Consider the following 20,167-nt stretch of genomic DNA (forward strand, 5'->3'; position numbering starts at 1 on the left):
GTCCCAGTTTAAGTATAAATTTGATTTGATCTTATGGAGATCTCTATCATCTTCATCATTTCCATCATCATCGCAGAAATAAGAAAATACAGTTAACTTTTACCAGCTGTACCATTTTGTTTTAAGTTACACTATGCCATCTCTAAAAAGAAAAAAATATATAATTACAAATAATCATATTCATAAGTGTTTCCAAATTGCCAAACCTCAAAATCCATGATCCCCGTCCTCTTTTTTTATGAACGATTTAGCAGATTTGGAATATGGCATTTTAATTTTACATAATTTATGGTTTTATGTCGCATAGGCATAATCATATACACAATGCCTCTGTAGTACAAGTGCTAGGTATACTTATTTGCCTTTAAATGTACTGTTGTGATTCTAGATTATAAATATATAGATCAATAAAGTTTCGGTGGATGTCTATTGCCATTAAAAAGTTAGAGCAGTACTGAACATTGCCCGCATTCCCTCTCACCACAGCTCTCACCTCTACATATTCTCTTTTTGGCATGCTGCTTTGAGATCACTTATTGCAATGGGATATATTTTAAATAATTGTTGTTAGAATTTCAAAACAGGAAGTAAACATACAGTTTAGTTATCCTTGTCACATGTGCATTATTCTAATTGATTTGAAAACTATATTTATTCAAAATGAACTTTTCACTATTACGTACTTTTTCTTATGAATTGTGTTCTTCATATATGTTCTGTTCATTAAGCACACATACTTGACGTTTTTATGTGATCTAAAAGACATGTAAATTGTGATCTAAAAGACATGTAAATTCTGATCGCAATTTACCTGTTTTAAAAAGGAGGTATAATTTGAAATTGAGTTTCATTGATGTGACTTTTCTTTTCCCTAACTGTCTCTATTTTGAATATGATAAAAAAAAAACAAAATGTCTAAAAATCTAAATTAATAATGTCACATTTATTTACAGTGTAAATAATTTAAATATATAGTTAATCAAAATTGAACTTAAAGTTTGATTATTTTTAAAACGTTCGGAAACCTTTCGTAAGCTAAAAATAAGTGAATACTTTTTTTTTCTCAATTACACAGAAATTACATATCTGAAATTTTAACACCGCTTTGCTTGCCAGAATTAAGGACCCTTAATTTGAATAAAAATTCAATTTCATCACTTACGCCTGATTTTCTGAAAGGCTGTGTAAAGCTGGAGACATTTTGTGCCATAACAAACAAACTTGGTGAGTTTTATGGTTTTAATTTTTCATAACATTTTATGTAAATTATTCAAATCTTTATTAAATTCTGTATATTAGGAAATATATGATATATGATCATGCATAATTTAAAAAATATGACTCCACTTGGTATGACTTTTTTTTTGTTTTTTGCCCTTAATCATGTAGTCTCTTCACTATTTCAATGGGTTACTCCAATGTCTGTCCACTTCAACGTTTAGAAGGGCTGTAGTGTGCAGGAAAGATGAGTTTTACTCATCTTTGGCTGTCCCTCGCAGCCGCAGGTCACTTTGGCTTCTGGCGCTTTTGGTTATATCTTTACGAGATACTAAAAAGTGTCAGATCCGCTTTAAAAAGGGTTGGAGTGACCCTTTAATGGCATCATGGTAAAATGTATAATGATCATTTATGTAGATCCAATCAAGTTGGTTTACTAAGTAGAGTGAAATAACTGTTCTGCTCCACCAAAATTGCACCAGTTAAGAAATAGTAACTTTGCTGCAATGTTGAACCATTAAAATTAAATGCAAATTAACAATTTTATGCAAAATTTATTGCAAACGGCATACTTTTCATTTCATCTTTTTATTCTGTCCCTTCTCTCTTTTATTCTGTCTCTATTTATTCTGCTCCTTCCATCTTTTATTCTGCCCCTTCCCTCTTTTATTCTGCTCCTTCCCTCTTTTATTCTGCCCCTTCATTCTCTCCCCCTTCCCTCTTTTATTCTGCCCCTTCATTCTCTGCCCCTTCCCTCTTTTATTCTGTCCTTTCATTCTCTACCCCTTCCCTCTTTTATTCTGCCCCTTTATTCTCTGCCCCTTCCCTCTTTTATTCTTCCCCTTCATTCTCTGCCCCTTCTCTCCTTTATTCTGCCCCTTCATTCTGTCTCTTCATTCTCTGCCCCTTCCCTATTTTATTCTGCCCCTTCATTCTCTGTCCCTTACCTCTTTTATTCTGCCCCTTCATTCTCTGTCCCTTACCTCTTTTACTCTACCCCTTCATTCTCTGCCCCTTCTCTTTTATTTTGCCCCTTTATTCTCTGCCGCTTCCCTCTTTTATTCTGCTCCTTTATTCTCTGCCCCTTCCCTCTTTTATTCTGCTCCTTCCATCTTTTATTCTGCCCCTTCATTCTCTCCCCCTTCCCTCTTTTATTCTGTCCCTTCATTCTCTGCCCCTTCCCTCTTTTATTCTGTCCCTTCATTCTCTGCCCCTTCCCTCTTTTATTCTGCCCCTTCATTCTCTGCCCCTTTCCTCTTTTATTCTGCCCCTTCATTCTCTGCCCCTTTCTCTCCTTTATTCTGTCCCTTCATTCTAACTCTTCATTCTCTGCCCCTTCCCTCTTTTATTCTGCCCCTTCATTCTCTGTCCCTTGCCTTTTTTATTTTGCCCCCTTCATTCTCTGCCCCTTACCTCTTTTACTCTGCCCCTTCATTCTCTGCCTCCAGGGAGAAGGAACCAAATCCTGCAACGTCGACGTCCAAGAGATCGTGAGAACGCAGCCTGAGGGCGAGCAGTGACTGCACTGCATTCTCGCAATCTCTTCACCCCAGTGAATCCCCACGCACCACTCAGGACCACAGCGTTCAAGGATCCAGGGATCCTGAGCAGCGCTCGAGATTCACTAGGGGCCACAACAGATAGATTACCCAAATTACCTGTGAGCCATGTTAAAATGGAACGCAGGGCGGACTTTGGACATGACTGCCCTATGGGACTGATGCTCTCTGCGACTGGCTCTTGACTATTCATGCAGTGGACGCAGGGGAGGGACAATATACTTAATTATATATCATATGGTAGCAGATAACCTTTCCCCTGCCATTATACCAATAAAGATATATTACAAATTTTCTTTTGAATGATTAATGTCTTATGCTGAAGATGTTTGAAAACTGTATGAATGAGGGTATGGATGAATGAATGAAGGAGAAGACTTATCTTCTGTTATCTGTCACAATGGTAAACATCTTATTACAGTCTTTAGAAATACATACAACATAAAATATATGGGATAAATGTAAACATTTCTTTTTTATTATATAATTAAGATGCCAGATCAAGAAATCATTAACACGACTGTAATCTAGTTATTGTATTTTGAACGGTGCACTATAAAATCTTCACCTGTTGTTAGTATCTATGTGTTATTTTTATAAAGAATTTTTTTTCTCAATTATTTATATATCTCAATATCTCAGTGAAACCATAGAAGCTATACTGTTTTTTTTTCTTTGTGTTTGTTACGGCTCTCCCGGCATAAAGGGGTTAAACCGCCGTTTAGTAGATTTTCCCTTTTTGTGGAGGTACAGTTACAGCTACTGTAGAACCCCAACTCCCGAACTGGAACCAGGGAATGCTCCAAACTCCCGAACAGTATACCCAGTAGTACTCCAAACTCCCGAATGGTAATCTCACGAATAGCTGCTAACAGACGAACACACACAGCATCCAAGCGGCTTACATTCCCAGCAATCAGTCTCTAACCGCATACAGTAAATCCCCTCAATCACGAGACCAAGCTTCGTATTGAGGGTAAAACAGGATTCTGGTTTATTGAGGGCTACCTGCCCGGTATTTATGCAGGTCTCCCACCTGGTGGACACTCCCCTAGGGGACCAGATGGAAGACTGTAACACAGACAGACATGTATCACATTCAGACACACAGAAGTAAAACATCCCCATAATGCATCATAATTTCCCTCCCTCTATCCTGGAGATAATTGGGAAGTAATCCAATTATCTCCCAGGAGAGAGGCAAATCGCCACTATACACGTGGGGACACAGAGACAGTAAAATACATTAAAACATATAATATTACATTTACTACACCAACCACATACATGTCACATATCCAGAGATAGCTTAGATCTGATTGTACATAACCACCGAATAGCGCTCAGATCACACACATACAGTTCAATTGCCATGTAGCCAAAGTCTTTAATTACACGAATAGGCTCCATGGCATAGCTATCTGGGTTAAAACATTCACTTAAGTAAAGTCCCGATCAATCCAGCGTTCGTTTAAACAACCGAAATAGAAGCAGGGAAGGCTGGAGGCTCAGTGGTGCCTGCACGTAAAAGTATCCGCTTTTAGTGCACTGATTCTGGGCTGAGCACTGCTGACCGTCCGCGGAGCTCCATAACACCTCCACCGGGTGGCGGCTATGTGTAACTGCGACCACCCAGTACAGTCAATTAAGCTGCGGTTAACCGCAGCTACTGGGTGGTAAATTGACGGCACACGCTAGCTTCCCGGTGGTCGCGCCTTTGTAGTTTAACAGGGGAACACATTGGGACTGTACAGGCAGGGAAATAAACCGAACAAAGAGACGAATGGAGGGAAAATAAATGTAATCCATATACAGACAGTTCTGTTACAGTGCTTATTTTTTAAGGTGTCTCATGGCATTTACAGTGTATTTTATCTTTTTTTTTATTTTTTTTATTCTAGACATGTCTCCTTACTTGCCCTTTAAAATAACAGCTGTAAAATTGTCTCATAATAAATATACAAGTATTCCTGAAGACATTCTTCAGCTTCCTCTGTAAGTATTATATTGAACAACTGAGATTTGCAATTTTCTGAAATTATGTGCAAAGGTTAGTCCATAATACTGTTGGTCTTTGTCTGCATGTTCAGTCTGACATTTTATGCATGTCAATCTACTGAGAGTTCCATTCCAAAGAGATACATTGACTCTATAAAATAAAGTTCATGAAAATGTGCTCGTAATCCACATCTCTACTTCACCATCATCTTCATCCTAAAAGTAAAAAATAAATCCAGTATTTGACTTTGTTCTACACATGTCCACTAATCTTTACATTACCTCTTAAATTGTACTTCTTTTTTTTATCATTCTTTTTGATTGCATTTAAAGATTACGGGCCATTGATTTGAGCAACAATCAAATCGAGAATTTACCTGGTCCTTTGAAGTGGGCTTCTTTAAATTTGCGAGAGATTGTCTTGAACCACAATGGAATTAGCATTTTGGATCTTGGTAAAGATGCATGCAGATGGTCACGACTTGAAAAATTGCAACTATCATCGAATAAACTGAAAGAGGTACAGTAAAGTAAATGATTCATGTTATGCCCTTTGAGGGAAAACTAACTAGAATTAGCGGTACAAAATATTAGTCCTGTTGTAACACTGCATTTTGGAGTGATTAGTGCTACACAGATGTTTTTTTTATGATTGTTTAGTAAACCAATAATCATAAATCTATCAATAGAATAATTAATATAGTGTTACTGGTTAAGTGTAAGAAATTATTGTATATTTTTGAAAAATCTATACTTTTTCAAAGGTGCAATTGAACTGAAAGCAAATATACTCTGCAAAATAATTTGCCAACATTCCACATTTGAAAAACTTACCTAAGCTGGCCTTGTAATTTCAAAACCCAATGAAAATGTATACATAGAGAACAATGCTGATGTTTACTTTCAGTAACACAAATACATCAGGCTTACAAAAATTCACAGCAGCAATGCAGTCGTACTGCAATGATAACAATTACATTGTATTTATGTTTGATATTTAAATAAAACATTTTCTATTGAATATTAGAATGTTGTTGTTTTTGTCCTTTTTTAATTTTTTAATTTTTTTATAGAACATATGTTTAACAATTTGAATTCTTCATTCAACATTTGTATTTCAGATTCCACCTGAAATTGGCTGTCTTGAAAATATGACCTCCTTTGACATCAGTTATAATGTTGACATTAGAACGTTCCCTGATGAAATGGGAAAACTTACAAAAGTCTGGGACCTACCACTTGAAGGTCTTCATCTAGACATTGATTTAAAGCATACCGGCAGCAAAGCTAGAGACTTAATACGGTGAATTTTCTTTACCTGTTTATTACATATTTTCTAACTTAAGTTGAGGAGTTTTTATTGTGAAATTTGATTGTATTTGATTGTACCTTTTCTGATTTCAAAACATGTCCTTTAGATTTCTTCAGCAGCGTTTGAAAAAGGCTGTTCCTTATTATCGGATGAAGCTTCTTATCATGGGAAACTCTGGAAGTGGAAAAACTACTCTTGTTAGGCAGCTTATGAAAAGTGGCCATCCAAATGAGGGACTGGAAAAATCCACAGTTGGCATAGATGTAAAGGATTGGCACATCATTATTAGAAACAAAGGGAGGAGAGAAATTGTTCTAAATGTGTGGGACTTTTCAGGTAAAAAATTACATACTTCACACATTTCTAATGGCCAGACCGAAATTTTGTTTTAGAGCTGAAGTTGTGGTTAGCGGGGATTGAACATTTTGTGTTTGTTAATGTTTGAATTGTAGTAATTTATGTAACTGGCTCATGTAGAACATGAAATATTTGTATTATACACAGTGATGGTCTGACAACAGTCTGGGCCCTGGGCCCCCTATAAAGTCCAATGTATACATGAAGAAGTACACATGGGTTTATTAAGCAAAGTGTTTATTGCCATAATTTGAACAGAATTTGAATACCATATAAACCAAAGTGTAGAAGAATTCGCCCAAATTGTCAGAATTTGGCTATTATAGCCTGAATTTTGGAATCTGGTTTTTAGTTTACTCTTGAGTGAATAAACCCTACAGTTGGTTTGCAATCAGTATGGAAGAAATGGCAAGGAATTGAAATTTTTAAGTTATAACAGAAGAGCTGAAAAATTATGGGTAATTTCCATTTCAGATTTTGATAATTCCCTGTTCAGTAAACTAACCTTTATTTGTATGCATGCATTTATTGTTTGTAAGTATGTGTCTTAAAATGATGTTTGAATATTTTCATATAGTGTCAGTGTGAATGTATATGCAAATTTGTTTGTAGTGTCAGCATGTCTGAATTCATTTGAATGTGCAAATGGTAGGTTTTGTCTTTTTAGTGTTTGGATTTGTTTCTGGGTTGTATTTGTGTCAGTACTGCCAGTTTGTATATTTACATGGAGTGGAAGTATGTGTGAATGCAAAGTTGAACATCTTTGTAGTATGTAAATGCAAGTGTGTATTTTGTATGGAGAGAATGTGTTTGTAAAATGAGGGGAGGGTAATAATGTGTGGGAGGTTGGTGATGGAGGGAGAGAGACTAAAAACCTTTTGTCAATCCCTGGTGGTCCAGTGTGGGCTCCCTGGTGGTCCGGTGGTGATATCTGGTCTGCAGCTCCGCAGTGTTCAGACCTGCAGACCATGTATCTCGCGAGAACCAGTCAGAGCGTTGCCGTGGCAACCACGGCAACGCTCTAATTGGCCAGATCTCGTGAGACAAATGGTCTGCAGCTCTGCACACTGTGGAGCTGCAGACCAGCAGCCAGTTTGCAGACCTCCTGGCCAAATAGCCTGGAGGGGTCTCGCACCCGGAGGTATATCAAGCACGCCGTGGGGCCCCCTCCTGGTGTCGGGTCCTCAGTCAGTTGCCTTCCTGCCCCCATGCCAGCCCACCCCTGGTAACTAGCTATGCCAATATAAAATGTACGGCCCCCCTCTAACAAGCATTTTGGCTGTTGGGCTGGTGCACACCACTAGTGCATCTAATAATGCCCGCATGCTGTGCAGCCCGGGGACAGTTCTATGGCCTCCTCAGGGACACAAGTGAACTAAACCCTGAATATGTGACTGTACCGAAAGTGTGAATGTTGGGAGGCCTGTTGTACATCAGGGGCATTGCTGGGGGTTACTTATCGATATTATTTAGTTTATATCAGAATCAAGTACATTGCATGAGATGATTGCATTTTGACTTTATAATTATTTAAAAGATGACATGGTTCTTTTATATATTTTTATATATATATATATATATATATATATATATATATATATATATATATGTTTGTGTACATTTAATGCATAACTTTATAAACAATTCTGAAATAGGACAGGAGGAGTTCTACAGCACGCACCCTCACTTTATGACTCCGCGAGCATTGTATATTGTCGTTTATGATCTCAGTAAAGGAGAATCAGAAATTGATGCTATAAAGCCATGGCTTTTCAACATAAAGGTAAATATATAGTACATTTTATGTTCATTTTACATGTATAATGTGAGGCTAAAACAGTGTTGGTCCATGCAGCCTATTTGGCCCATGCAGCCCATTGGGCCCATTTTGTGACCTTGAGAACAGTTTCCTGGTGTTTCTGGTTGCAGGACAATACCCTGAAGTCAGGAATGTTTGGGGGTCTGCAGGTCCATTTTAGCTTGTTTCACACTTGAAGATAAAATTAATTGTGGCATTGAACTATCTGTTCCACCATAATTTTCTACTGTCTCATTTAATACAGCAACACATTTATGTTTATAGATCAATGGAATTCACAATTTTGCCAACAATAATGTGTCTTCATATGGAGTACATAATGACTCTAGGATTTCAGTCTATTTCTAATGGTTGGAGGTCACCCTTTACAAGCAGCATAATACTGTTTTAAAGTATTCAAAAGACAAATTTAGGTCAGCAGCAGTCCTCCCAGTCATTCTGACTTTGGTCATCCCAGGTTTGTTCCATGTGCACCTTTGGGGACACCAGGGAACTGTGTACAAAAGGCTTATCGTGAGGGCATCCTTAGACATGCTTGTACTACTCTAAGGTTTTCCCTCAGTGGCCTGGCCTGTGTATTTGGCAGGTAGCAATTTGGAGTATACTGGGGAGACCTGATAAAAATCTTTTCAGATCCCATGAGTTCCATTGTTGTGGTTTAATACCATGTGATATAAACCCAGGTTAATTCCAAAGCTATGTGCGCCACACTCACATTGAGTGATCACACATCCAATCAGTCACAGCTAATTTTGACAGAGCTGGTAGAGGGAAGACTCAGGTTTCATACTATACTTGAATGTCACTGTACTAGCAGATGACCAATTCTGCTTTTGTAAAACTTACATGACAAAATATATAAATAAATAAATAAATTCTCTAATGTAATGTGAAGTCCGAGACGAGTATAGTTGAATAAGTCTCTTATCAGAGTGGGAAGGGGGATGATATTTGTAATAGTTATAGTTTAAAATTGAGATCTAAATAACATTATTAAAATTTGTACATTCAGTTTCTGGAAATTGACATTTTAACTGAATTCACATTTCCAAGTTAAGCAAACTCCTTGCATTACTCAAGATTTTGTGTAGAAAAGGAAAATTTAGAAAGCACATGCTAAAAACATACACATTATTTCAATGTGTTTTTTTTGTAAGAGGCTTTTTATAGTATTTTCCAAGTTTTCACTACTTTAACTGTTTTTGCAAACTTCAATCATTATAGGCTCGTGCATCCTCTTCACCTGTGATTCTTGTTGGAACACATCTCGATGATTCTGATATAAAACAACAGAAAACCTGCTTCAGTAAAATAAGCAAAGAACTTTGTAATCAGCATGAAATGCCTATTATTAAAGAATATCACTTTGTGAATGCTACTGAAGAATCTGATTCTTTGAACAAGTTAAAGAAATCTATAATAAACGAGTGCTTAAATTTCAAGGTAATGTGTTTGTTCAGTAAATTTGTTTGGAAACAACAATATATGTATATATTTGTTTAATTTGTAAATTTACAATATCATTGGCATTTTATTGTTATAATCCAGTAGTTTAATGTTGATTTATACTTCAAACATTTTACCTATTGATATATACTGTGTCTGTCTACATAGAAAGCTTTGTAATTTTAGCTGGAAAGGAAAGTGGCTCTTTTGTTTAATTTTGAAACTCATCAGGAAGTATATTATGAAGACATTGAGGTGTCAAGGACCATGCTTCATGACCTATAAATTGCTGATTTTTTAAACAAAAATTATTTTTAAAATCTTAGAGATGTTGCGAACATAAAATTTTCCGTTCGCAAACGGCGAACGCGAATTTCCGCAAATGTTCGCGAACGGGCGAACTGCCATAGACTTCAATAGGCAGGCGAATTTTAAAACCCACAGGGACTCTTTCTGGCCACAATAGTGATGGAAAAGTTGTTTCAAGGGGACTAACACCAGGACTGTGGAATGCCGGAGGGGGATCCATGGCAAAACTCCCATGGAAAATTACATAGTTGATGCAGAGTCTGGTTTTAATCCATAAAGGGCATAAATCACCTAACATTCCTAAATTGTTTGGAATAACGTGCTTTAAAACATCAGGTATTATGTTGTATCGATCAGGTAGTGTAAGGGTTACGCCAGCTTCACAGTGACAGACCAAACTCCCCGTTTAACGCACCGCAAACAACCGCAAACAGTCCATTTGCACAACCGCAAACTCCCCATTTGCACAAGGTTGGATACCAAGCTAGCCATGTCCCGTTCCTTGTCCTCACTGATGTCATTGATGCCACGTACAACACCAAGGGTCCCCGAAAGGTGACAACAAGCCCCCTTGCACGCCTGCTGTGTTTGGTCTTCCACCTCCTCAAAGCCACCTTCCTCCTCTGACTCCTCTTCTTCAGACTCCTCTCTCTGCGTTGCCTCTCTCTGCATTATTATAAGGTGTGTTAAGTAGTACTATTTCTATCAGTTTAATCCCTGTTACGTCCCCTATCAGGGGACATGTATATGGCATCGATTTTAGGAACCGGGAGATGGAAAAAGATGCTTGGTTGGTCCTCCTACTTCAAATTTGGGGCACTGCGCGTGTAATCTAATGTGCCACCAGATAGGGGTGGTGTGTTAAGTAGTACTATTCTTATCAGTTTAATCCCTGTTACGTCCCCCTCATCAGGCCTTTTTTAGTCGAATGTATCGCCCACTGTCAGTCCCTTCGGGATCCATCCCTCATTCATCTTAATAAAGGTGAGGTAATCTATACTTTTTTGACCTGGGCGACTTCTCTTCTCAGTGACAATACCTCCTGCTGCACTGAAGGTCCTTTCTGACAGGACACTTGAAGTGGGGCAGGCCAGAAGTTCTATCGCAAATTGGGATAGCTCAGGCCACAGGTCAAGCCTGCACACCCTGTAGTCAAGGGGTTCATTGCTCCTCTGAGTGTTGATATCTGCAGTTAAGGCGAGGTAGTCTGCTACCTGTCGGTCGAGTCGCTCTCTGAGGGTGGACCCCGAAGGGCTGTGGCGATGCGTAGGACTTAAAAAGCTCCCCATGTCCTCCATCAACAACACATCTGTAAAGCGCCCTGTCCTTGCCGGCGTAGTCGTGGGAGGATTACTTTCACCTCTTCCCCTGTTAGATTCCCGTTGTGCTGTGACATCACCCTTATATGCTGTGTAAAGCATACTTTTTAATTTATTTTGGAACTGCTGCATCCTTTCCGACTTGCGGTAATTCAGTAACATTTCAGGCACTTTCTGCTTATACCGGGGTCTAGTAGCGTAGACACCCAGTACAGGTCATTCTCCTTCAGCCTTTTTATTCGAGGGTCCCTCAACAGGCACGACAGCATGAAAGAACCCATTTGCACAAAATTGGATGCCGAGCTACTCCTGTCCCGTTCCTCGTCCTCCGTGATCTCACTGAAGGTATGTTCTTCCCCCCAGCCACGTACAACACCACGGGTACCAGATAGGTGACAATGAGCACCCTGGGATGCCTGTTGTGGTTGGTCTTCCTCCTCCTCCTCAAAGCCACATTCCTTCTCTGACTCCTCTTCCTCACAATCCTCTTCCAGCATTGCCGCAGGTCCAGCAAGCGATGCTGATAAGGCTGTTTCTGGTGGTGATGGTGACCACAACTCTGCCTCTTCACGCTCATCTACGGCCTGATCCAGCACTCTTCGCAGGGCACGCTCCAGGAAGAAAACAAATGGTATGATGTCGCTGATGGTGCCTTCGGTGCGACTGACTAGGTTTGTCACCTCCTCAAAAGGACGCACGAGCCTACAGGCATTGCGCATGAGCGTCCAGTAACGTGGCAAAAAAATTCCCAGCTCCGCAGAGGCTGTCCTAGCACCCTGGTCATACAAATTGTCATTAACGGCTTTTTCTTGTTGGAGCAGGCGGTCGAACATTAGGAGTGTTGAATTCCAACGTGTCGGGCTATCGCAAATCAAGCGCCTCACTGGCATGTTGTTTTGCCGCTGGATATCTGAAAAGTGCGCCATGGCTGTGTAGGAACGCCTGAAATGGCCACACACCTTCCTGGCCTGCTTCAGGACGCCCTGTAAGCCTGGGTACTTATGCACAAAGCGTTATACGATCAGATTACACACATGTGCCATGCACGGCACATGTGTCAACTTGCCCAAATTCAATGCCGCCAACAAATTTCTTATGTTGTCACAAACCACTTTGCTGATCTCCAGTTGGTGCAGAGTCGGCCACTGATCCACCTGTGCGTTCAGGGCGGACAGGAGTGCTGCTCCTGTGTGACTCTCTGCTTTCAGGCAAGTCAACCCCAAGACGGCGTGACACTGCCGTATCCGGGATGTGACATAGTACCTGGGGAGCTGGGGGGGGTGCCGTTGATGTGGAGCAAGACGCAGCAGCAGAAGAGGACTCAGCCAAGGAGGTTATGGAAGAGGATGGAGTAGAGGAGGTGGCAGCAGGCCTGCCTGCAAGTCGTGGCGGTGTCACCAACTCCTCTGCAGAGCCACGCATTCCATGCTTGGCAGCCGTCAGCAGGTTTACCCAATGCGCAGTGTAGGTGATATACCTGCCCTGACCATGCTTTGCAGACCAGGTATCAGTGGTCAGATGGACCCTTGCCCCAACACTGTGTGCCAGACATGCCATTACTTCCTTTTGCACAATCGAGTACAGGTTGGGGATTGCCTTTTGTGCAAAGAAATTTCGGCCGGGTACCTTCCACTGCAGTGTCCCAATAGCTACAAATTTTTGGAACGCCTCAGACTCCACCAGCTTGTATGGTAAAAGCCGGCGGGCTAAGAGTTCAGACAAGCCAGCTGATGCCGTGCAAGGGGGTGACTTTGTGACATTGGCTTCTTACGCTCAAACATGTCCTTGACAGACACCTGCCTGTGGGCAGATGAGCAGGAACTGCTCAAGGCGAGAGATGGAGTGGCGGATGGTTAAGAGGGGGCAAGGAGGACAGCAGTGGTTGACGTGGCTGAAGATGCTGGACCAGGACGAGGATAGCGGCTTTGAGTTTGTGTGCTGCTTGTACTCATGTGTTGATCCCATAGGTGTTTGTGATGTGCGATCATGTGCCTTCGCAAAGCAGTTGTACCTAGGTGGGTGTTGGACTTCCCACGACTCAGTTTCTTTTGGCACAGGTTGCAAATGGCATCACTGTTGTCAGAGGCAGACACACACAAAAAAATGCCACACTGCTGAGCTCTGCAATGACGGCATTCTGGTGGTGGCAACAGCATGCGTTGATTGGCGTGCTGTCGGGCTGACCCCGGGTGCCGATGCATGCTGTCTGACTGTGCCACTAGCTCCTTGCGACGACCTCCTCCTGCTTCCAACTCATCTCCTCCTCCTCTCTGTCTCCCCATCTGAACTTTCCCCCTGTTCTTCTTCTCTTCTAGCGGGCACCCACGTGACATCCACGGACGCATCGTCATCATCAACCGCTTCACTTGTATCTGACAACTCAGTAAAGGAAGCAGCAGCGGGTACAACATCATCATCATCACACCGTATGTCCATGTGTGTAATGCTGCCTGACTGAGACATATCCCTGTTATCTACATCTTCTGGCAATAATGGTTGCGCATCACTCATTTCTTCCTACTGATGTGTAAATAACTCCTCTGACAGATCAAGTGAAGCGGCTGTGGTGCTAGTGTTGGTGGTGGTGGCAGGCGGGCGAGTGGTAACTTGAGAGGTGCCCGAAGCTAAGCTGGAGGAGGATGGTGCGTCAAGGTTCCGAGCGGAAGCTGTAGAAGATTGGGTGTCCTGTGTTAGCCAGTCAACTATGTCCTCAGAACTTTTCAATCAGGGTACATGGCCTCTGAACACTGGGCATTATTCTAGGGCCAAAGGGAATCACAGCACCATGACCACGACGGCCCCTGCGGGGTGGCCTGCCTCTGCCTGTCATTTTTTTTTCGATTTAGTGGTACTATGCATGCAAGCTACTGTGACAACAGATGTGAGTGGCACTGTGCACTGGCAGAAGTTGGCAGAGAAGACGCTGTAGGCCTGCAGACAACTAACTGCTATTCAATATATTACAGTCAATTTTTTTTTTTTTTTTAATGTACACTACTGTTACACCAGATATGAGTTGCACTTGTGTGACACTGTGCCCTGGCAGGCCCTGAAACGCACACGTGTGAAGGAAACTGACTGCTATTAATTCACAGTCAAATTTCTATTTTTTTTTTTTTTTTTATGTACACTACTGTTACACCAGATATGAATTGCAATGGTGTGACACTGTGCCCTGGCAGGCCCTGAAATGCACATGTGTGAAGGAAACTTACTGCTATTATATTACAGTCAAAGTTTTTATTTTAAATGCAAGCTATTGTGACACCAGATATGAGTGGTGGGCACTATACGCTGTGAGCCTGACACATGCTGACAGACAGGCAACTGCAATTAGATTACACAGGAAAAAAAAAATAGCAGACTGATGTTCTAGCCCTAAAAAGGGCTTTTTGGGGTGCTGTCCTTACAGCAGAGATCAGATGAGTCCTTCAGGACTGTAGTGGACACTGAATACACTAGCCTAGCTATCGATTTCCCTATTAAATCAGCAGCAGCTACAGTTTCCCTCCTGTCACTAAGAATGCAGCTTCCGAATGAATCTAAAATAGATGCTGTCCAGGAGGTGGGAGGGTCTGGGAGGGAGGGTCTGCTGCTGATTGGCTGGAATGTGTCTGCTGACTGTGAGGTACAGGGTCAAAGTTTACTCAATGATGACGAATAGGGGGCGGGCCGAACATCACATATGTTCGCCCGGCGTGGCGAACGCGAACAAGCTATGTTTGCCGGGAACTATTTGCTGGCGAACTATTCGGGACATCTCTAATCTTAATATTTATTTTCCTCCCCCAAGTAAATGCACAAACAGACATTGCTCAAAACTGTATGAATAACACAACATCCAACTAGTCATTAATTCTGTAAGATTATACTTTGCTGCATTTCTATAGTTTTAATTTGTTTTATTTATTTTTTTAAACAATGCCCTGTCTGTGATTTCCCCTGCTTACCCATCTTCCTGTTTCAGGTCTCACTCCCAGGAATGTAGATCTATTAAGGTCCTTTTTCACTTATTCCACTCCATTTGCAGAAATTTGAGGTGGGGGCAAAGTTAGGATTTATTAGTTCATGTTTTGTCATCTGCCATATAATTGAATATTCTACTTATTGATCCTATATGTTATGATCATTTCATATTTCACCATACAGTGTCATATGTCTTGCCTTTACATACCACCCTGTAGTGTTATATGCCCAAACCATTTTATTTTTTAACCCAGGATCTATAATGCCAAATTACATCCCTTTTTAACATATGCTATCACTATTTCATATTTCACCCCGTATACTCCGACCTACACCATAAAAGTTTGAAATGTATTAATTCATTCCAGGAAGCATGGCTGCAGAATGACGCCTCCCAAGATGGTGCTGACATGCCAGACCTTCAGGACCTGCCAAGCCTGGCAGGGTCCATGATTGGCACAGAGGGCCACATTACATGAGTAGATCTTAACCATATCATCCAGAAAGTGTTGGAGGTGCAAACTTCCTTGATTGCCAGTATTATCAGGGTTGCACGTCAGTAACTGCAGAAGTACTGTCTACTTAGGCAACATGGTGTTAGTGCACAACCAGGTCTCTGACCACACTAATGTTGTGGTGCTGAAAGCAATGCTCAAGAACCTATCAAGCTGCTCTCATTGCAAAAATCTAAAGATCAGAGGCTTGGCGGAATCAGTGGCATACAGTCCCTGTTCTCTTTAGACCTCTCTTGCCAGCACTGATAGAGATCTGGCACATGAACAGGGTTCATAGAGCGCTTATAGCCCCACAAATATAAAATGATCCCAGGTGATTTTTGTGAGTTTTCAATATTTTCTAATTGAGAAGGCTTTTCTGCAGAAAACATCAACACAATATCAAAAATCCACTCTCCTATAGATATTAAGACCTGTCTTAAAGACCTTAAGACCTGCAATAAAGAAAGAATGAGAGCCAGGTCTTCCTTAATAGGACAAGCCATGGGCTCTCTTTTTTCATTAATCTTAACTACGCAACCATGTATATTTACAACACATTCACCTCTTATGAACTATACAAACAAAAGGAAAAAAAAACACACACACACAAAATTAAAAAACAGAAAGGGGGAAATGGGCATGAGAGTTGCAAAAAAAAAAAAAAAACCACATAGTTTCTGAAACCTAACCAAACAAACAAGCAAAAAAACAACAACAAAAACAGTCAATAATTAAAACCTATTTAGTTATGGGTTCTGTCTTTGTTCAGTTGTATGAATGTTGATCTGTTTGTAGTACAGGTGGACACTGGAATGGTTGCAGAGAGACTTTCCTTGAGTCTATTGATGAGCCTGATCTATTTTTGGTCTTTTGGCTGTTTCCAGATCTTCGGAATACTAAAAACTAAAATATTTCCTTGTTTGATCACGCAAATATTGCTCTTCACATTAACATCCCTAATCATGCAACTTAGTGGTCTTGGCACCTTAATGCCTCCTTACTGCAGGACCCAACTGTAATACAGGATATTGTAACGGAGCTCACTGTACCCTGGGTGAATACCTCCGCCCAGGATCACTTCCTAGCTTGAACTGAGCCACTCTGACGCTCTTCTGCCCGAGTCGGCTTGACTGGGGTCCTTCTGGAGCTTTTTCATCCAATCAGGCTGCAGCTCTCCTTCCAGGCAGGTATCGTCATCTCTGTCTATTCCACTGCAGTCCTTCTTCCATGCAGGTGTCCATCTCTGCCTGCAATGTGATTTCTATTGCCTTTACAACTTTACAACTCTGTGGCAGGGATCCCTAAAAATCCATACAATACTTTATTTTACTGGGACTAGCCCATACATTCCTTACATATACATTGCTATGACAAACATAATAGAATTCAAATAACTAAAACAAGTCACAAAACATACAGGAAATTCTAATAGCATTATAACATATTTATAAAGGGATGGATAAGACCTTAACTAACAGAGCATATTTCTCCTGCCTGCAGAATTAGCAATATGCAAATTAGCAATCCTTGCTAATGGCCAAATGGCCACTCACAATTTGTAAAAGATAAAAGAGCCTTCAGCATAATGAATGTAGATGTAGATCTGTTAACAGTCTTGAGCTTTGAAAATCTCAGAATAAGGAGAGACAAGGTGTAATTCAATTAAAAGGCAACCAAATGTAGTGCACATTGCAGATTTATTGATTTACATCAAAGTTAGTGTTAGCAGATGTAGTTTGTCACCATAAGTTGAAAAAGGTTGGTCCTACGCGTTTCGTCCCACCCAAGGACTACCTGTGGGACAATTCAGTGCTATTAAGACAAAATACAAAGTGCATATAAACCATTTTCCCTTTCCCAGCTTCTAGATTTCATCCAATATGTGCTTTGATCATCTCAGCTGTTTCCAGTGACGTCCGATTCCATTGATGTCAGAAAAGGCGGAACCAGGAAGTAAATCAGACTTCTCTAGAAACAGCTGAGAAGATGTATAAACTGTCATCGTATCATGGATCACGCTCATGAACTCTTATTTGAACTCTTCACTATGTTTAAAACCCATTGGGTATAAAATAACAGGGATAAGTCACCTTTCCCTGTTCAACGCAGGAAAGTACTATTTGACTCTGAATGCCATATTCACCTAACTCCTTGGTCAGTTGTATACAGCTAATCTTTTAGAGATGAATGAAAGTTATTTTGCCTTATCTACCATTTGAATGCTGATCTTCAAAATTGACACCATTACCCAATTGAATGGATTGGCAGCTTGCATGTGGTCAAGCCAAATCCCCTTTTGTCACAGAGCCAGCCAGCACTTACCTGTGCTCCAGTGCTCCCGGTTGTCTTGAACTAGCATCCTCTTTTGGCACTGGGTTTGTGGATGGTGTCACTGTGGCAAGATGGCGGCCACAGGAGCAGCAGGGGGTGCCAGATCCTGGCTCCTTCTTTACAGCGGGGGGAGATGGGGGCTGGTCACATGACAAGCTCCCACTATAAATTCCCAGGTAAAACACTTGGTCAGTGTTTGGTTGTTTTGGTGCTTGCCTCATTCTCCTAGTTCCCAATTCTTGTTTCCCTCTTGCCAATACCTGCTTAAACTTCTCAGCTTCTGACCCTTGGCTCTGAACTTGACCATGCTTCTTGTCTCCAACCTTTGACCTCTGGCATCCTGCTCCCACATTCATATGTGGAGGACGTGTATAACACTTACTCCCTTCTGGAAAGAAATTAGGAGTCTAGTGTCTTTAATTTTTAGAAGACTGATTGACCTTGAGCCCTGGATTTTTGTGCTCTCTCACCTCTTTACCATTTACCAGCACAAACTAACAAAAAATATCTCTCTTTTTGCTCAGAGGCCTCTGGTTCCAGTAGATGTATGGAAGAACTTAATGCTTTGGTCTATAATTGCATAACATCCAATCATAAATTGGAATACATAATCAGAACTTTATGGAAATGGAATGCCTGAAGTGTATGGCATGCCAAATTGCTAAATTAGTTCTTCACTATTAATTTTCAACTACTTCAATCTATTTCATTACAACATTGTTATCATCTATTTGTACCTAGCTTATTGATTGTAATCTTAAAGTAATATAATTATTTCCTTTTAAAGAGTTTAGCCACTATATTTTTTTCACTACATGCCGTACTAAAAAAACAATAACAAAAATAAAATAAAATCAACTGTATTGGTGTTTTCATTTGCTACTGTTATTTTATTTATTCTTCAGATCAGAGATCAGCCAGTTCTTGGACAGCTAATTCCAGACAGTTACCTGGAACTTGAGAAACAAATTTTAGCTGAGCGCAGAAACGTTCCTGTTGAATTTCCAGTTATCTACCACAAGAGAATGCTAGAAATTGTAGAAGAAAGCCAGTTACATTTGGATGAACATGAACTACCACATGCAGTGCATTTTCTAAATGAATCTGGTAACTCCAATATAAAATATTTTGTTCAGTAATGTTTTTTTCTCCTATAATCTGCACTTTTTAAAATTATCTTTTGTTAATATTTTAATTTCTGGAACAAAAAAAACTGCTCTGAAAAATATAGTTTTACATATAGACATTTACATGATTATTTGTACAATATACACATATATCCATTTAATATACAGTGTACTAAAATGAAAAAAAAAAAAACTAATTTCCAAGAGTAAGATTGTCATTTAATAATATATGTATACATGTTATTGGTAGGTATTTTCTTTTTCTTGTGCCCTTTTTGTGAGAAGCACACTTTTTTGTTGTTTTGTTTTTATATTTTTAAATTTATTTAAATTTATGTTTAGTCTTTTTCTTCAGAAATATCGCATGAAAAAAAACCTGCATGTAGTTATAGCATAAAACAATAAAATGATTGGTTTCTTAATACTAAGGTACAAGAGAAGAAAGAACAATATGCTTAAAATAGAGAACTCAAGAGTATAGCCCGTGAAAGCAATAACTCTGAAAAGAGAAGACCCACCACATATATTCTACAAATACATCCTGGTGACAAATACTCGTTGTAGGCATATTGGGTGTGGGGGTAGAAAGAATATTCTGAGGAATAAGTAAGCAAGAAAAAAGATCAATGGGAAAGGAGGATTCATATCGGAGTGTACACCATGTCTTGGCAGGATAATGTCACCAGTCTTTTAAAAAAAGGCAGGCATACTCTTGAATGTGTCCAATATTGTCAGGTCACAGGCACTGCTGCTTGACTATCCTCATTACCCCAAAGTAGAGAGGAAAAAATTAGATCCCAATGGTGTTGGTGTTTCCTGGATTACTGGTGATTCCCCACCATGATTTTCAGTGGTATTTTCCACTTAAGTCGTCCCAGTGCTACAGTATTCTCCTCACAAATTTGCAAG

At 40.2% G+C, this 20,167-nt stretch overlaps 1 protein-coding gene across 1 annotated transcript in view; it reads left to right on the forward strand.

The window, feature by feature from the left end:
• The window catches only part of LRRK2 (leucine rich repeat kinase 2), a 245,907-nt gene that overhangs the window by 131,230 nt on the left and 94,510 nt on the right, over positions 1-20,167 (forward strand). Inside the window, exons 25-32 of the mRNA XM_063448081.1 lie at positions 1,076-1,224; positions 4,679-4,772; positions 5,109-5,295; positions 5,897-6,078; positions 6,194-6,423; positions 8,100-8,227; positions 9,488-9,706; positions 19,037-19,238. Of these exons, the coding sequence (XP_063304151.1) occupies positions 1,076-1,224; positions 4,679-4,772; positions 5,109-5,295; positions 5,897-6,078; positions 6,194-6,423; positions 8,100-8,227; positions 9,488-9,706; positions 19,037-19,238 (1,391 nt within the window). The remainder of the gene's footprint in view (positions 1-1,075; positions 1,225-4,678; positions 4,773-5,108; positions 5,296-5,896; positions 6,079-6,193; positions 6,424-8,099; positions 8,228-9,487; positions 9,707-19,036; positions 19,239-20,167) is intronic.

The sequence above is a fragment of the Pelobates fuscus genome, chromosome 3 (assembly GCF_036172605.1).
Source record: "Pelobates fuscus isolate aPelFus1 chromosome 3, aPelFus1.pri, whole genome shotgun sequence".
Taxonomy (NCBI): Eukaryota; Metazoa; Chordata; class Amphibia; order Anura; family Pelobatidae; genus Pelobates; species Pelobates fuscus.